The following is an 18,678-nucleotide window of genomic DNA, read 5'->3' as shown; positions in this document are numbered from 1 at the left end:
ATTCAGATTGTTCTTCCATGATGGTTTCAGGGAACACAGTGGCATGAGTGGTGTTCCTTTGGCTCCTATTGTAGAATTTTCAGGCATCAGCAGTGCCTGTTCAAAAATACACAACTTTAATGGCTTTAAATCCTCAATGTCAAATAAGTCTCATAATTGCAGTTGTTTCTAAGATCATTTCCCAAATACACTCTGGCTTTTGATAATGTTATAGCAAATGTTTTTCAGGGCTAATTGGTGCCTTTAAGTTGTGTTTGGTTTTATCTCTGATAGTTGACTGCTGTCTTCAAAAGAAGCACATCCTTTTTGAAGAGTCCATTCATCAGAAAATGGAGTTTGAATCTGAACTTAGAAAGTGTTTTCAAAGCAGTGTGCTGAAGAGGCAGATGAGGGACTATAAAAATTGTGTTGTTTGCATAGTGTTTTTCTTGGGCAAACTTTTCCTTTTGTGCTCTTTTAAGGGCTCCCAGCTTACCTAAAACTCATATTTTGTTTCACTGTTAAATTTTTGTTGAATAGCAAATACCTGTTGTAGTACTGGAAGGCTGGTGAAGGAAAGGAGAGCTTGGGACTACACAGAAGATAAATAATGTTTTGACATGGAACAAAAACGGAGAATATAGGGAAGAAATCTTCTACTGTCTTGCTTGGGTGTCTTTGGCCACTTTTTCTCTTATTCTATTAAGAACCTTCAAGGACTTAAATCTTGAAAATCTTAACCATTAGTGGGTTGCTGTTTCAGCTGGAATACCAAATACTTTTCCACCAGATTTACAGATGGTGAAAAAGACATAGTGGTTGATTCTGTGGGTTGGCTTAAAGAATGCTTTGTGAATTTTTTGCGAATTCATGACAACCTTTATTATATCTCCTGGCTTTTGGGTCTTCCTGTGGAAGAACAGTAAACTATATCTGGTGATGTTACTTTTCAGAAGTGTTGGTCAATATGACTTTTGATTCCAAATGGTACAATTACACATGCTCTTCATATTGACAGAATACTGAGTCCCCTTTTTGATTAAATAACCTCTATCATCTCAGATTTGGTTGGGCTTGATTGAATCAACTCCTCAGTCACTTTTTAGAAAAGCTGTTGTGAAACAATACTGTTTTTAAGACCTTTATCTCTCTTATGTTTCTAGTGGCTTTATCTACTAAGAAAATTTATCCATTCAAAACCAAGTAATATTTAAAACTTTACTAGGCTACACTCTAAAAATACTAATTTGTATGGTAACCTGTCTCCAATGAAATTTTAAAAATATTTTCTCACCTACATTTTTGGTAACTTGCATTTTTTTGCCATTTTCTTTCCTTTAATTCAGAATATTCTCAAGAGGAAAGTTGTCCTGGTTTTTAATTTTAGCAGTACTGGTTCTTCCTCTCAATGCATTGAAAACTGTGTTAGGAAAAAGATATGGGCATTTATTATTTATTAATTTAAAGATAAGGTTGTTTATTATTTGTAACTAAAAAGATTAAGGTGGTTGTGGACTAAATTGATGTGAACCTTTGTGGTGTTCCCAGTTATGCTGGCATCACTTATAGGACTAGGACCTTTGTGAGGCTTTTGGAGACTGATCACATGAAAAGGGAGGGAAGGCTTGGAGCAGCTTTTTGCATCTGACTGGCAGTAGTGGTGTCTGTGCAACTGTACCTGTCACTCTGGTGTTAAAGTAAATCACAGCTTGAACCAGTAATAGTTTTAAGGTACAAATTTGTTTGACTGGAAAGACATCAAATCAAATTTTGCTTTTGTGATGATGATCAAAAGGTTTTTTCTAAACCTCAAAATAATTTTTAATAAATTTTTTAAAAAACAAACAAACAAAAATCTACAAAAACTGAAGAGTCCAAAATGTATTGTCCAGAACACTCTTTAAGTTTAGATGTACTGAAGCCTTAATCTTATGATGTGTCTCCTTTCCTACATAGATATTAATGGATCATCAGAATTTATCAGAGCATGTACTTTGCATGGTTCTATATTTGATTGAGCTGGGGTTGGAAAATTCTCCTGAACAAGAATCAGATGAAGAGGTAAGCATAAATACCCTTGTTTTCTTGAAAATACAAAGGTATTTTTTAATAATTGAGTAAACTTTAAAATTAGATATTACCATAGTAGCTAGAATAAAACATCTTTATTAACTTCTGCAGGGAACAACTAATAAAAATGTACTGTTGTGAGAAGAGTATGGTATCTTGTTATGTTTTTCAGCAGTTTCTGTATATGTAGTCTGACAATACAGATTGATTAGGTTTTTACTACTCCATTAATTAACACTAGAAATGGTGCAAAAAAAATTTAAATCATTGATGCCAATAATTTCTAAATTTTCAACTGAAACCCTTATCACTGAGCATTTTATTGCCGCAGATCTTTATCTTCTAAAATACAGGAATTAGTCAGAATTTTAATTCTTCTTTTAATGATATTTGAATATAGAGAGCCATTATTTTTTTGATTCCAAATTCCCTTCTATTACCATAGTTTTTTCAGCAGATCAACTCTTCTTTTTGACTAAGAATTGCCACTTTTTTTCCCAGAGATTGACTTCTATATAGTTCTGATTTTTTATATTAATCTTCAATTGTACAGCTTTGGATTATTCTCTGGAGTTCCTTTTACTTCTACTAGCTAGCACTAATGGCTGAATTTGATTATATTCAAATTAAATACTTAGACCTATATTTATCAGCCCTGTGGTCCTTAGGGGCCTCACATTAGTTATCAAAATTTTTAAGAGGTATATTAGCTTTGTTGAGGAACATAATGTTCAACATACTGTTCCTATCTCATGGAGGTATAATGGCCTCTGTAATCCAGTTACAAAAGCAGCACAAATTATTTTAATACATAAGAGAGAGTATACCAGGGTTTTCTTAATTGTTCTAGGAATCTGCCAGTGGTCAAGAGCGTTGCCACGATAGTTGGTTTCCAGGCAGTAACTTGGTTTCTAATATGCGTCACTTTATTAACTACGTCCGAGTAAGAGTACCAGAAACTGCTCCTGAGGTGAAGAGAGAACCACCTGCAAGTACAAGTTCTGATGGTTTAGCTTCATCACAAGTAAGTAGATATAAATACCAAATTCTTCTAGGTTAGTTTAAGTTGTTGCCTGTGTTGGCCCTTTTGTTATTTTGTTGCTGTTTTTATGAATTTTTTAGGGTATTTTTTTCCTTAAGTTATTTTTGCTATATGTACTGATAGCAGAAATAGAAGTTATTTCAAATGATACCTCCTTCCAAATAATGTATTTAATGACTTTTTTTGTCCTCAATCTACCAGAGTTCAAGGCGGAAGAGCCTCCAGAGAGAGGTAGATCTGTGTGCAGTTTGTTCTTCTAAGCAATTAACTAGCAACATGCTTTAATTGTACTCACCTTAACATTCAGTGGAATCTTCTAATTTTCCTGAATTTCCTTTTAATTCATATTGCAAGGGCTCATGCTTTTTTCATGTTCTTGATGGTAATCTTAGGTGGTAGACTTTTAAGCAATAAAATGCCTTTTCATTTTTAATATTTGGAAATAAAAGCTTCCTATCAAATATAAAATGCTGTTGATAGCATACTGCTTGAGCTTTGTGTTTAGGCCTGTTTGATCTTGCCAAGATACTACTAACATTTAATAATGTAGAATAACCTTAGCTTTCTTGAGGCTAGGTAAGTTTAACCTTATATTGAAAGTGGTTTTGAAATGATTAATAGCAATTTTTGTTGTTGTTGTGAAAACAAAGGAATATGTAAATGGTGGGATCCTGGAAGATACGTAGCTGGTAGATGACATGACCTCTGTGTCAGTGTTGGTTTTGTATCTATTGTACACAGCACTTCAGATTACTGTGTGCCAGGTGTAGTGAAATACAATGGATATTTCTTTTGCATGTTCATGTCAGAAAAATAGAAAAAATCTAAAGTAGGAAGATAGCATGAAATAGATTAAAACATAAAGGTGAGGTGAGGTGATGGTCAGAATCCCATTTTTATATTTGCACTCATATGCTCACATGCCCTGGCAAACAGGGGTATGTAGCTTCTGGATCTTACCTAATAAATCCAGATAAAATGCACAATGAACATGGGGATGTGTGGGCTCACCTGTATTCAGCTGTGTGACATAATGAGTTGCATTGTCCAACAGTGCTCAGTGGACTTGACTAAAAGCATTTAAATGACATAAATGTAATGAAATCATTACTATTCTAGAAAACTAAGGAAATAATACTTGGATAACAGAACTGTAAGTTAGGCTAGAGTAAAGCCAGTTGTTAGTTGTTTTGGTATGGATATTTTCCTTTTGTACTTACTTTTTATGCAGTTGCTTATAACAGACTTGTACAAAAGTACAGTATGCAGGTATAGTATTTTGCTGTCCTAATTTTCAATACATTTTGGGAGTGGAGAAGAATCTTTTAAGTTTCATGCTGTTCTTTCCAGCTTCAAATATTCTCCATAGTTTCAGAAATGTGTGTTATTTATAGTTGTATTTTTGCAAATTAATCATGATAATTTTTCCCCCAAGAACTCAGGGACGGCTCAAGTGTTCAGTTTGGTCGCAGAACGTAGAAAGAAATTTCAGGAGATCATCAATCGGAACACCAGCGAGGCCAATCAGGTGGTTCGGTCCAAAGCGTCGATGAAATGGTCAGCGCCTGGTGCAACTCCCCAGTTAACCACAGCCATTCTGGAAGTCAAGGAAAGCATACTGTCTTTGCTGATTAAATTGCATCATAAACTCTCAGGAAAACAAAACTCTTACTATCCCCCATGGCTGGATGATGTGGATGTTTTAGTCCACCCAGAAATTCCAAGATACTCTCACGGAGATGGAATGACGGCAGTAGAAAGAATTTTACTGAAAGCTGCTGTACAGAGCAGATTGAATAAACGTATAATTGAAGAGATATGCAGGAAGGTGACACCTCCTGTACCACCAAAAAAGATTAGTTCTGCAGAGAAGAAAACTTTGGATAAAGAAGAAAGGTAACGTTTATAACAAGATAAAGGGGCAGTAGAAGGACAGTGTATGTTGTGCATCTATTGATTGATCTTTTGGATTTTGTATGAATTACATGCTAAAAGAGTAAGAATGTGGAATAGGAATGCAAATGTCTGGAGGGTATGAGAGGCAGAAACTGATGTTTAGCGGATGTCACAGACTCAGGTGCAAAGAAGGAGACTGACATTTGGCTGGTGCAACAGGCTGGAACATGGGATTTGAAAGGAGTAGACAGTGGATAGTGTTAGAAGGTTAGGGCACAGAACATGGGGAATTCAGGTCAGAGTACACAGTAGATGAAGTAGAGGACAGGCTGGAATGGACAAGAAGACAATTGAGTACAGTAATTTCATGACCATAAGGCGCACCGGACTATACGGCGCGCCCCCCGGGAGTCGGCAAAATTTGCAACTTTGTAGATCATATAAGGTGCACCGGACTATAAGGCGCACTTTTTTTTTGCAGCGAGGCTCCGCCCCCAGCTCCCGCTGTGTGGTTGCTGGACAAGGCCCCGCCTCAACCCAGCAGCCATTGGCCCCCGGGCCCGCCTGGACCCGGGAGGGGTGGTGCCGTGGGCCCCCAGGCCTGCCTTCACCCGGCAGCCATGGGCCCCTGGGCCCGCCTGTACCCGGCAGGGGCGGTGCCACGGGCCCCTGGGTCCACCTCCAACCGGCTACTGTGGCACTGCCGGCTCCCCCCACGGCTCACAGCTCACACTTCCGGGTGGGCAAATTTCTGAACTTTGTCCATCAGATAAGGCGCACCCGACTATAAGGCGCACTTCCGGGTTTGAGGGAAAATTTTAGTCAAAAGAGTGCGCCTTATAGTTGTGAAATTACTGTACTTGTTCATGCAATATTTTGAAGCCTTTATGAAACCAGAATATGTAGTTACGGTTCTAGAAACTCGAATAGAAAAGTGGAGTCATCTGACTCAGTTGGTTTCTAGATTACTTTTATTTTTCTGCTGGTTTTATTTGTTTTTTAATTTCAAATTTTTCATTAAAATCTCTCTGATATGTCCAAGACCTACACTGTACTGGAAAATAAGAATATGGCAAATAGATTTAATATATTTGTATGTTACATACTTTATGAAGTAAAATTGGTTTTGTCTTGGTAGTATTGATTTAATAGTTTAATTTTCAACATTGCTTGTGACAGTTTATTTAATGAGAGAAATATTCAAGGTTTAGCATGAAAAATTGCTAATCAGGAAAAGCCAGAATGAATAGCTGCTTTAGATAAAACACAGCTACATCTTGGGCACCTAGTCATTAATGTGGTACTCAAAAGTGCTAGATTTATGTACAGGAGAAGCAGGGGCATGGATGAAACAAGTAACTTTTCATATAGTAAAGGGTAAGGTCATTCCTTTCCCTCTAAATGGATGTGATATTTTCAAGGATCTGTGGGAGGCACGCTAAGTTTTCTGTTAAGTTTGGGGGCTAAAGCAATGGTAAAAATTAATGTTTCCCATTTTTTGTTCTTCTGAGTGATTATTATCTTCTTCTCAAATTTATAATGGTATTGGTGTACCCATGAACTTTATTGAAGGACAATGTGATAACTGAAATTACTAAACCCATAGAGTGATAATGTTCAGCCAGGCTGCAGTTTTACTGTTTCCATTGTTTTTAGTTTTCCCCCCAATTCCGGTTTTGTATCAGTGAAGACTGAGCAGACTGTGAACGTTAAACAATCGCCTTTTTTAGCTTACTTCAACATATAATGGCATCACTCAGGCAATGAATTGTTGCCATAGAAACTGAAATGCAGAACTAGAAGCAAGCTTGAGCTGCTTGCAATATTTTTTCAATTGCAGTGTCATATTCCCATGGGCCATCATGGAAAATTACTGAGCTGTACTGAATCTGTCAGAGTTTGTTTATGTCTTCTTATTAAATGCATCTATTTACAGTCACTCTGCTTTTAGTCAAAGTGTTTATTGAGAAATTTCCAGGGAGAAATAAATAAAATCAAGTCTAATGAATGCTCTGGTCTGATCCTCAGAATAATGAATCTTAGTGATGTTGTAAATAGAAGTTATTTTGAGAAATGGTGACTGTACAGTGTAGCAGATAAATGGGCAGAGATATTTGGGTCTTTCAGAGGCCTCGAAGAAAACAAGTTAGAAGCTTTGACTTATAAACAAGTCACATCAGGATGACAGGTTGCACTGCATGAGCTGCTGTGCGCCTGTGCATGCCCATTCCTGTGCCAGGACACTGATAACCAGACAGTGCTTGAGACTAAAGAGGACTCACCCATCAGGGTATCAGACACCAAGTGATGTTTTTAAAGCCCATGTTAGTCGTCTGAATCATCTCAGAACAGTGGAAGAAATGCATTGTAAGTGCTAATGCACAGAATTTGTAGCTATGATAGAGCTTCTGTAGCTGCACTGGGGAGGTGCTGTGTAAGCCCTCTCAACTGAGGGCATTTTCTGTGTACTGGGCAGCTGTGGTGTAGGGCTTTTTTTTGGTTTGTTTTCCTATTTCCACTCTCCCATTTCCTCTATTTGTAAACTCATGTCAAAGTAAGGAAAATGGATGTCTATTTTCTTTATCTTTTTACATCCATCAATATTCCTCCACCCAGTGCAGTATATATTTATATAGGGAGTTATACAGCTGGTCATACAGCCTTGTACAGGTCACTGATAGAGTTTAAACAGAAGAATAGACAAGAATAAGTCTCTAATGTTTTCCATTTATAAATCCAGAGCTGTGACAAACAATGAGGAGAAGTTAGTGAAGTTGGCTTCAGGGAGATAAGGGTTTTTATTCTGGACACTATCTCAAGTTTCTTTAAATCCCAGTATAAAAGCTGTTGGTGGCCATCATTAGTATCTTGGGTAAAAGTGGGAGAGAAGGGACCACTGTGAGGAGACTTAGCTGGAAAATAAATTACTCATAGTTGTTTCCCATGCCATCAAGCTTGATATCAAAAGGCAGTGAGGTAGGATTAATATTACTGTTACTATTAACTTGCAAATGTTGGTTTCTCACAGAAGTACTCATTTTTGTACAAATAACACTGCTCTCTTGTTTTCTTCCTATGCATAACAGATAAAGTTTCAAGATTAGGGTCTTGAGTTCCTTTTCTTGTAATGTTATGGCCTAATGTCTTAAAAGATCCTCTGGTGAACACCTTTGAAGAGTCTTTTAGGACAGGATTTTATTCTGTTTTTTCAGACTCAAAATAAAGTAACACTAATTTCTTTAAAAACTCTGCTTAGAAAATCAAAAGATTTCTTTTTTAGGCTTGGAAGTTATTCCTTTACATCAACCTTAATTTGGAATGATACTGTTTAAGGTGGTAATTGTAATCAGCTTGACATTTGAAAGTTTTTTTCTGCTCCATTATGTATGCTTATTTTTTCTTCTTCCCCCTCCTTTCACATAGACGACAGAAGGCCAGAGAAAGGCAACAGAAACTGTTGGCTGAATTTGCCTCGAGGCAGAAAAGTTTCATGGAAACTGCCATGGATGTTGGTAAGTTTTTGTGTGGTTGACTGCTTGCTTTTATGTCTTTTCCCACATGTAAGTATTAAGGTTTCTACTCAGTTTGGAAAACAAAAACACACATAAAATACCCCAACCATCAACTACTCTAACCAAACAGGAAACCCTCCCCTCAGATTCTACTTTTGTATCCATCTGTTAACTTTAACTTCTTCGGGAGCTTAACTTTGTTTTTAGGACAGATATTACTGAATACATAATTGCTAAAGAATAGATCAAATCTTATTTCTAGTTTTTGTTGATATACACTACATGAAATTATTAAATGTGTGATATGTTTTAAAGCATTTACCTTTAATATAAAATGTCCCCAAATTAGTTTTTCTTTATAAGATTGTATTTTTCTTTAATCTGTAGTAATAAAATTCAAGATTATTTCTCCATAGAGCCTCAAAATTCAATAAGGTAAAAATTTTGCCTTCTAAATGTATTTATGGATCTAGGGAAAACATAATTTTTAGATCATCTCAGTTACTATAAGTGATAACATTATATTCTATTTCAAATACTGGCTTTACAGTACAAGCAGGTCAAGTAACTGGGAAACTTTGATTCTTAAGTCACTTAAATTTTGAATTCTTCATATTGCATCTTTGAAATTGTTGGGGTTTATATATGGAATCAGATGTGTGTGTATATATAGATATGGATATAGAAACACCTGTGAATAGTTATATAGCTATATTTGCATATATACATAAATATGCATAAATACTTCCATGCATAAGTTTTATAAGCCATGTTTTAAGATAAGTGCTTTGATTTGGGGATGAATCATGGTAGCTAAATCAGTAAATTACACAGCATTTATTTTTGTGAAGGACTGTGAACACTTAGCTTTTAGTTACTTAATATTAAATTCTCAGATAGGCAGACCTGGGCCTTTGTGTTTATGATTGTTAAAAAGTTCTTGGGCATGCAAGATTTAAATTGCTTGCTTCTTAGTATTTAAATAATTAATAACTTCAGATGCCTCAATGTAAAATGTAGTGTTTGTTGTCAGTTATACCAGATCATGCACGGCACTAGATAGAATCAACTTAATGAACTACATTTTCATAAATTTAATTCTACATAAAGAGATTTGGCAACAACTTAATAGAATTCCAGACATTGTGTTAACTAATAATTACTTGGCATTTTCACTAACTGTTTTCAATGTCTTCTATGTTGTCATTCTTTTTTCTGACTTTGTTATGAAAATACACTGAAGTAGTACTGTAGTCCAGTACTAGCTTTTATGTTCTGACTGGCCTTAAAAGAGCTCTCAGAAATAAGTTCATATACCATTATAGTGCATGGGGTTTGTTTAAAAATCTAGATTAATTTTTGCCAGTAATGTTTTCTTCAGCTTGTTGAATCTGAGCGGTTTGTTTAGCTGTGAATGCAGTCTCTATATATATGATACAGAAAATTACTGAAAATGTTGCAGAAACTATTGTTACTCTAATTTTAAAGTACAAGATACAGTAAACTAAAATGAGTCTTTCTGGAGTGATTCAATTTAAAACTACTCTATGTAGGTTAACCCTGAATCATAGCATAGCAGTTTTGAAATAACTGTCTGAAAATAAAAAAAATCCTTTCATACTAAAGTCAGTAGGAATTCATTCCCCTCTCACACAAAGTCTGTCACCTGTTACTTTTCTTACAGATTGAAGCCCAGCAGTAGATTTATTTAATTTTGTTCTCTTGTTGTAACAGTAATAATACTGTCAAAAATGTAGGGGCAGTGAGGCCTCAACTCCCTGTTTTGTCACTGTTTCAGTTGGTTTCTGAAACAGCACCCTAGCCTGGCCCTGTACCTCAAATATCCTGCAGAGCTGGCCTGGGGTGCTGTATCATGTTGAACAGATGAGATATCAGAGGCTCTTAATCCCAGGGATAGATATTCTGTTTTATTCTTAGGCTTCCATGTGGGCAGAGCGGGAGAGGAGGAGGATAAAGAGGAAGTCCCAATGGAGGGCTCAGCTTTTTAAGGGTCAGGAAAGGGGACGGGTCAGTCTTGGCTTCTTGCCAATCCCATCACAGGGGTCAGTCCATTGGTCTTGCAGGGGTTACAGGGTTAAAGGGACATACCATTCTTAAAGCAGTAGGGTACTGGGTTACAACATCTCACCCTTTTTTTGTTTAAAAGAAGGAAGAAGGGTATTAGGTTGTTCTAGATACAAATTATGATCTTTCCCACCACTTGGAGTTAGTAGGGGCTTTAGATTGTTTCAGGGTTTTCATCTTTGTGTGATTTACCATGGCGACAGAAGGCATGAGACCACTAATGGCCTTGAGAACTAAGTGACGAAGGATTCCAAATGCCAGTATTACAAGGAAAAGAATAACAAAGAGTAACAGAATAGTTTTGACTATTGAAGTCCACCACCCCGTGAATTCCCAGCCCTTGAACAGTTCGTTGAACCAGTCTTCAGATTCTTGCTTCACTTGTCCGAACAGGGTTTTCATGTCTCAGAGGGCAGCATGGACGTTAGGAACTTTCGAGGTCAGGTTCATGCAGCAAAGTCCTTCAAATTCCTGGCACTCATGTCCATGTAGCAGCAGGAGAAGAGGAGGATAAAGAGGAAGTCCCAATGGAGGGCTCAGGTTTTTAAGGGTCAGGAAAGGGGAGGGGTCAGTCTTGGTTTCTTGCCAGTCCCATCGCAGGGGTCAGTCCATTGGTCTTGCAGGGGTTACAGGGTTAAAGGGACATACCATTCTTAAAGCAGTAGGGTATTGGGTTACAACAGGTGTCATTTGGGCAAATTTATATTATGATCATCATCATCTTTTAAAACTTTATTAAAAGTAGATTTGATTCACTGGTAAAATGTGAGAACTGTTGTAATTGGTTTTGGATATAGCACTTAAAAACTTCATCATACCTTTCTATTGACAGAGTAGAAGACTGGAAATAATCTGAAAAAAATGTGCTTAGGAAGAGATAGGAATAATGGAGAATAGCCAAAGCTTAAAGGTTATTTCATTATAACCCATATACTTCTTAGTTTCTCAAATGTTTAGTAAAGTGCACAGAGGCACTGTTAATCCGCTGAGGGATTCCTCTTTGATTGTTGGGATGTTGCAATGAGCATGGCTTAAAAGGAAGTTACCTAATTACTTGTTAATTATTTAATAGTAAATGTGACTTATTTTACTAGTAGAATTTATTTATTTGAATTGACATACACAAATTCATCTGAGATTCTGAAAATAAAGGTTGGCATTTTCTTTTCACATAGTTACTGTAGAAAAAATTCCAATTATGTAGCACTTTCCATTTGTGCTCCCTGTTACTTTCTATTTATATTCTGTGACATCTGCAGAACTGCATTGCCATTCAAGCTTGCCTGGAAGTAATTAGGTGAAATTTAGAAACAGTTATGTTAATGAGCTAGGATAGAACAGCATCCACTGTGCTGTCTAGCTGTTAGACTTCAGGATAAACAAAAAACAGGAGAAAAATAAACCAAGGAAAATGTTCTAAGAACAGCAGATAGAGCTCTTGAGGTGTATAAGGGACTGTCCAGAGAGTCAAAAATGTGGTGTTGTTTTCAACTCCTGAGGCCTTCCTGCTCCTGGTTATAGCTCCTGGTTACAGCTCCTCTGAGCTCTTTGAGAGCCCTGCCTCAGGGTTTGTCTTTGAACCCTGTGCAAGAGATTTTTCAAACTTCCTAACCTTCAGAAGGGACTTCCTAAGAGCAAAACTAAACCACTCAGTTCTATATTAATTGTAACCTTTAATAAATTACAGTTGTATTTGTAAAGATGTCTGTCTGAATTTTATAAAAACAAAATATGATCTGTTCCAGACAAGCTGCTGAACTACTTACCATATTAAAAATTAGTAAATTAGTTGTTAATTATAAATGCTAAGATATCTTTCATTTCTTGAGTAGTTTTCATGTCTCTGAAATGGCTGGTGTGATTTTTAAACTTTTTTAATACATTCTGATAAGTATGCTGATGATCTTTTACGTCTTTCTTACAATGTGTGTCTTAGCAGGATGTCATTTTGTCCTTCATGAAACATTCCTTAGTTAGACTTAAAAAGAAGCCCAGAGTTTTAATGCAAGGTGACATATATTTCCTAACACTCAATCTTCTGAATCCAGATAGAAAAATAAATTAGGTACTGATCTCCTGAGAATATATATGCTGGGTCAGGGCAAAGAATATTAGCATACTAATGGTTGCTTTGATACCAAGGGGCTGCTTTGACACAATGTGTACAGCAGGACAAATGTTGACTACAATCAGTGGAGATTGTGAGCTATATTTTCTATGTTTACAGAGCCCTTTTGGTTTCAGGGTTTTGCAGGATAGAGGAAATAATGGAATACATATTTAGCTCTGGAGAGTAGAAATGAAATTGAATTCAGGTAGCAATGCATTCTGCAGTAAATCATTGTGCTAGTTTTTAGCAGATTGATCGTTAATTTGTTAGGTAGAAAGTGCTAGGTTTTTGTAGTTTTGTGTCTCTACTTCCACTGGTACAAAACTAAGCAAAGAGCTAAATAATTAACTTTTTAAAAACTCTTGGGAACTACAGGGTTTGGCTCTTCCTTGTATTTCTGTCACAGTTTGAATTTGTCCATCCTCCTTCAGTGTTTTAAGGTTCATATTCATTCAGATTTGTGAAAAAATTCCTAAGGACAAAGAAAAGTTTCAGAACCCACTGCAAGGGGGTGAGGTGTACTACCAGGTAAGACAAATCTCATGACAGAAACTTGGTGAACTGATACCAGTACCATGTGTCTTACCTTCTATTTTTCATTGGCTCCTTCTTCACACACTGACATCATTAGGACAAGTCTGTGAAATCAATTAGGTTAAATCTTTGGAGCAAGTTTAAGTGAGTAATTGAGGTTTATCAGAGTCCATTCAAGAAGAAGTGAGGGGTTTTGTTTGGTTACGGTTTTTCTGGTATGCTTACTTATTTGAAATTTGAATTTCTTGCCAATATCCCTTTGTTTTCTTTTACTAGCTCAGGTGCAGATTATTTTATTAGGAAGTCTTCCTTGGTGCTGATAGTTTACTTTCCTTGAAAGTTCATTGTTTTCCAGAGTAGCCAAGCTACATCTAGATCTAAGTAGTTGTGAAGGAAACATGCACTTAAACATTGAGTTCTAAAATTAAATTAGCCTGATTTTTATGTGCCTGTTCCCCATAGGCAATAAAAGTATAAATTACATATATTGAACTGATTTTAAACACCTTTTAAATCCTAACTTCTGGGTTTGTTTTTTTTTTCCTTCAGGTTAAAAATATGCAATTTATGATGAATTAATGGTATTTTGTAAATTAAATATTGACAGATTTTGATGACTTCCATTGAACTGCTCAAAATCAGATTAATACAGTGTATTCTCTTTCTGGGCTTCTGAAAAATATTGAATGGTTGCATATTTTCTGTTGTATTGACAATATTTCAGATAAAGAGGGAAAAGAAAGCTGAAACTCTAGTCCTTGCCAATTTGTGCATTTCATACATAGGTGTACATGATCATGCCATTACACAATTGAGGTGATGTTATACATAAAAAGTAGCATTTAGTGTTTACTTCCTCTCTTCCTCTGCTGCCGTTTGCTTCTAAGTTTCATGGATGTTTTGGACATTTGCAGTTGAGGCATTGTGCTTTTTATTTCACTGTACATCTGGCTTCCACTAGATGGTGATAGACATGTGTACAATATTAACAACTGCACGTCAGTGAAGATCAGGGTTCATTTTCATATGACCCTCAATAACTAACCAGGAAATCAGTTATTACTAAAACAGTGACATTTTGATTCAGCCCTGTGAGCTAGAGCATTACATGGAGCTTTTTACAGCAAGGAAATACTCTGCCTGGCATCCAACATGCCTCTCCTTATGGCAGCAGCCTCCTGTGCCAAACTTGTAGTAGACTTTCAGAAGACAGGAGTTTTCCTAAAAGCAATTCTGCATGAGGACTGTTGCTGCACTCAAAGTTTTTGTATTCTCTGTCCAGTACCTCAACCTACTTAATCAGAGGGATAAAGGGTATGTTTGAAGGTAGAGAGGACGTGTTTTCCTTTAGAAAAATTATGTTCAAGGAAAGACACAAAGAACCTACATATTCTAGATCAAGAGGCTCACCGTATGTGTTCCTGAGCAGTCAGGAGTGGATCATTTAGTCCTAAGGTGCATTTCTTTGGAGCCAATAAAGAATTCTTAACTTTGATTGTAGCATAACATAAAATGGCTTGCCCTGAAATCAGCACCACCAGCTGTCATGTGATCAAAGCTATGTCAGGTTCAGTGGCTTTGATACTTCAGAGCTGGGCCTCAACCTTGAACATTTCTGTGCACCTAGGAAGGAGCAATGTGGTCCATGGAGAAAACAAATAGCAATTTTTCCTTCACATGGTTGTTTTAGTCAACAAATCTGGTTTTACTAGAGATTCATATTGTTGCCCTTCATCCCTCTATATTCAAAGTTTTCAGTATAATATCTAATGAACTAGAAGTTAGATCTCTTTTATAGAAGTTTTAAAGAGATCAAATTTAATATGAAACTCAAATGAAACATTTAATTCCACAGGGAGTAATTTTGCCTGTGGAAAAACATGTACTTCATTTTGTAGGTGTCTTTCTTGGAGGCAGAAAGATTTGTTTCAAGCAGCTGACAATGTTTGAGAAATTATTTTGTAGTTTTTCATCACTACCTCAATGCAGATGGATTGCACATCCTCAGATGGAAATCCTCAATTAGATTTCTTTACTTCTGTTTAATATAATTTTTTAAATTTGTTTTTAGAATCCCCAGATGCTGATATTGCCATGGAGGTAGCTACGTCTGAACAGCATGTTTCTGAGGCAATATATGACTGTGTTATTTGTGGACAAAGTGGCCCTTCTACTGAAGACAGACCTACAGGGCTAGTGGTACTCTTACAAGCATCCTCAGGTATGAATGTGTGGTGTGTAGGAAAAGCAGGTTTCTGCAGCTTTCAGTGTGTGCATAAATCCTGTTGAATCTTGTGAAGTCTGGGAGCACAGGGTTTCCTATTTTTTTTGTGGATGGTCCTCTATGAGACACATAAGGAACTTTTTTAAAGTTTGAGGAAAGAACAAACAGTTTAATTACCTCCTACTTTCTATTAGCTTTTCCAAATGCAGCAGTGCATTACAGACCTGCAGGAAAATCAGTACTGGAAAGGAAAGAAAATTAAACAGCCATCAATGTGTTTGCATGTAGATAGATATGAGTGTTATTGGATATAGGTGTATGTGTGTATATAGTGTACAAGTGCAAAAGAACAACTTTCAGTATTTAGATTCTTTAGTAAATTTTTACTTTTCAACATCAACAAAGCGCGTTATAGTTACAAACCAAAATTGCCTGATTGTTTTCTTAATGGTTTAAGCCGTTGTTCCCCATTGCATTGTGTACTGGTGCTTTTCTCCACACAGTGTTGGGGCAGTGCCGCAATAGCACTGAGCCAAAGAGACTCCCCACGACTGAAGAGGAGCAGATCTACCCCTGGGATACCTGTGCGGCGCTGCACGACGTGAGGCTCACAACTCTGCAGCGATACTTCAAAGATGTAAGGATTTCATGTCAACAAGACTACCCCTTAAGAAAAATTTGTATGCAAAAAGATAAATGAAATTACAACTTAGAGTTCTCCTACTTTCATTTCTACATTTAGTGAATGCTTTTTCATGTTGCAGTCATTCTGAAGTGTTTGCATTTGATAGGGTCCTTATTTTTCAGTAGTTTCTGGCTTTGCCCAGTTACATTTTTGGCAATAGACATCTAGTATATCTACAGGCTACACATTCATTAAACATCCACACAGATACTCTCTAGAAGAAAGCATTTCACAAGCCAGTGTGACCACACAATTGAAATTTGGATTTACTGTCTAACCAAACACCAGTGCTCTTGTAGCTGTTCAGAGAACCCCGCCAAGGAATTGCTCTTAATCAGTAAAAGTATTTTGGAAGCACAGAGTAAGTGGACAGAGTTGTTTTATTCTGTAACAGATTTCTGAACCACTACAGAAAAGGGGAGTATGAGTGGATGGGAAGGAGAAACCAGTAAAATGCATCCTCTTCTATTGAATCCTCGACTCTGCACAACATCTGAAGTTCAGTTTTACATTGATTGATAGTAAATGTCTGCTTTGCAGTTCTGTTGGCTGTTCCAAACAGTTTTGCATTACTTCACAAAGCCAAGTTAGAGCTTTTCACGTTTAGTTTTGGGAAGCAATTCTTGTTGCAGGACATGTTCAATTGCAGACCTTTGTGGAAGGGCTGCTTGTAACTTCCCTTGCTAGTGCCTAAAAGAGCTGTGTAAGCTAATACACAACTGTCCTGAGAAATCATTTTCAAGGGAATAATATGGAACCTGTGACCCTAAATTAGCTTCTATAAACTAGTCCTAGGTGAGATGCCAGCTTTTTAGTGTATCTAACGAAATAATGAGCCTTTAGAAGATTAGATTGCCTTTAAAGTGGAAAAACTGGCAATTTTTATTCTAACACAGTTGCTAGCTTTTTCATAATGACATCCACAGATAATTAAAATTTGCCAACTGAAGCCAAGGTTGCTTGTGTAGATTAATGTAGAGAAAAATTCATAATTGTTTTGTTACAGTCCTGAAAATTGGTTAATCTTTTCAGAAGGCATCTTATTGTAAGGAAATATGCATTTCCTTGCTAGAAAGTGAAACTCTGAGAGACTTGAGCAAATTTTATTTTTAACAAACTGTCTTTTAGCTGAGAAAGAATCTGTAGACAGGCTTTTTTTAGTGTTTCAGGAAGTTAATCAGTATTTTTTCCTGCTGAAGTGATAAAAAACATGGAAGTAGTGCTGAAGTGGAGCTTTATTTTTATATGTTCACATACTATGTATGTGTAAGTGGATGAAGTTCCAAGCAAAATGTTACCAAAAACTTGATCTTTCTAAAGCATGTATTTCCCTTTCTGTGCAGTAACACTACCAACAGATCAGTCTAACATGCTCTGTAATGCAATAAGCAAATGCATCCTACATTTAAAAACTCCAGTCCTGATTCAAACATCAGTTGAATTAGCTATTTTTGCTTTCGTGTTTCCAGGTCACTACTGTGCTTAAAAAAAAAAAAGTCTCTGCATGAAAGAGCTAATCCTTAAATTGTTTTGGACATAAAAATGGAAACATCTGCTAGTGTCTCGAGTGTCTTGCTCAGCTGAGCTAAGCAATAAGAAGTCCTTTTGTTTATCAACTGTGTCCCCCCAGCAAGTGTCCTTCCTCTAATAAATCTTGGGAGGCAAGTGAATAATTTTACTTAGATGTAAAAATTTTAAGTTCAGAAGTATGGTCTAGCTTATTCTGATAGAAGAAAAAAAATCAACAAAAATGCCATTCATAAGCTACCTGCTGCACAGATATTGGGCAAAAGAGATCACTTCTTTTCATAGAGATTCTGTCTTGCACTTCCTTAGCTGGAATTTGATGCTTCCTGTTAAGGAGTAGAGTTCTTGCCCATTAAAGGAAAAATTATTGTAAGTGTTTATTTTTAATAGGGAGACATATGACTACAGATGAGAACATAAAATTTCATATGCTGAATTGATAGACCTGTTTTCAGAATCACACATTACTCTGTAACCAATAGCTTGGCATAACCATCCCAAGTCTATGGCTTGCTTTGGACTCTCCTTTATTTCTGAGCACAAGAGTAATAGAGTAAAGCCTTTCTGGCTAACACTTTGAGGTTGTTGTGTTGTTTTGGATTTTTTTTTTTCTTTTTGTAACTGCTACTCAGTAGCCTCATTAGATATATGCAGTAAATAATGATTTTTCTTAATGTAATATTGGTCCTGTGGGGCTTAGCCAGGTATATCACACAACCTTATTAATACTGCAGTCTATTAAATCATGCAGGAACCAGCAGGAGAAAGTCTTTCTTATTTTAATGGCCTGAGAGGCTCACAGCACATTATGAATGACAGGTTGAGGCATGGTAAACAGGGGCATGTCCCATAGCTAAAATTTGCAATTTTATTTTGATTTCCTGTTCATATGCAGGGAAAAGAAAACCTAGGACACTCTCAGAAAATGCAAGTATCAGAGTTATTCATGGTACTCTGATTTTGCATCTTACATTAAGACCATGTTAGGGTCAGTCTGCATCAAAAGTTATTTCC

The 18,678-nt window shown here is 36.5% G+C and overlaps 1 protein-coding gene across 4 annotated transcripts in view; it reads left to right on the top strand.

Annotated features, from left to right (window-relative positions):
• The window catches only part of UBR3 (ubiquitin protein ligase E3 component n-recognin 3), a 102,577-nt gene that overhangs the window by 41,517 nt on the left and 42,382 nt on the right, over positions 1-18,678 (top strand). For 2 of the 4 annotated variants that reach the window (XM_033064486.2, XM_033064485.2), the window contains exons 21-27: positions 1,936-2,040; positions 2,900-3,073; positions 3,293-3,322; positions 4,527-4,987; positions 8,411-8,499; positions 15,300-15,449; positions 15,956-16,089. In XM_033064486.2, coding sequence (XP_032920377.1) covers positions 1,936-2,040; positions 2,900-3,073; positions 3,293-3,322; positions 4,527-4,987; positions 8,411-8,499; positions 15,300-15,449; positions 15,956-16,089 — 1,143 coding nt within the window. The remainder of the gene's footprint in view (positions 1-1,935; positions 2,041-2,899; positions 3,074-3,292; positions 3,323-4,526; positions 4,988-8,410; positions 8,500-15,299; positions 15,450-15,955; positions 16,090-18,678) is intronic. The other 2 variants (XM_033064487.1, XM_033064488.2) reach the window with 1 other exon arrangement.

The sequence above is a fragment of the Catharus ustulatus genome, chromosome 7 (assembly GCF_009819885.2).
Source record: "Catharus ustulatus isolate bCatUst1 chromosome 7, bCatUst1.pri.v2, whole genome shotgun sequence".
NCBI lineage: Eukaryota > Metazoa > Chordata > Aves > Passeriformes > Turdidae > Catharus > Catharus ustulatus.
Note: the sequence above shows the minus strand (reverse complement) of the source record. Positions and strands in the feature narration are given on the sequence as shown.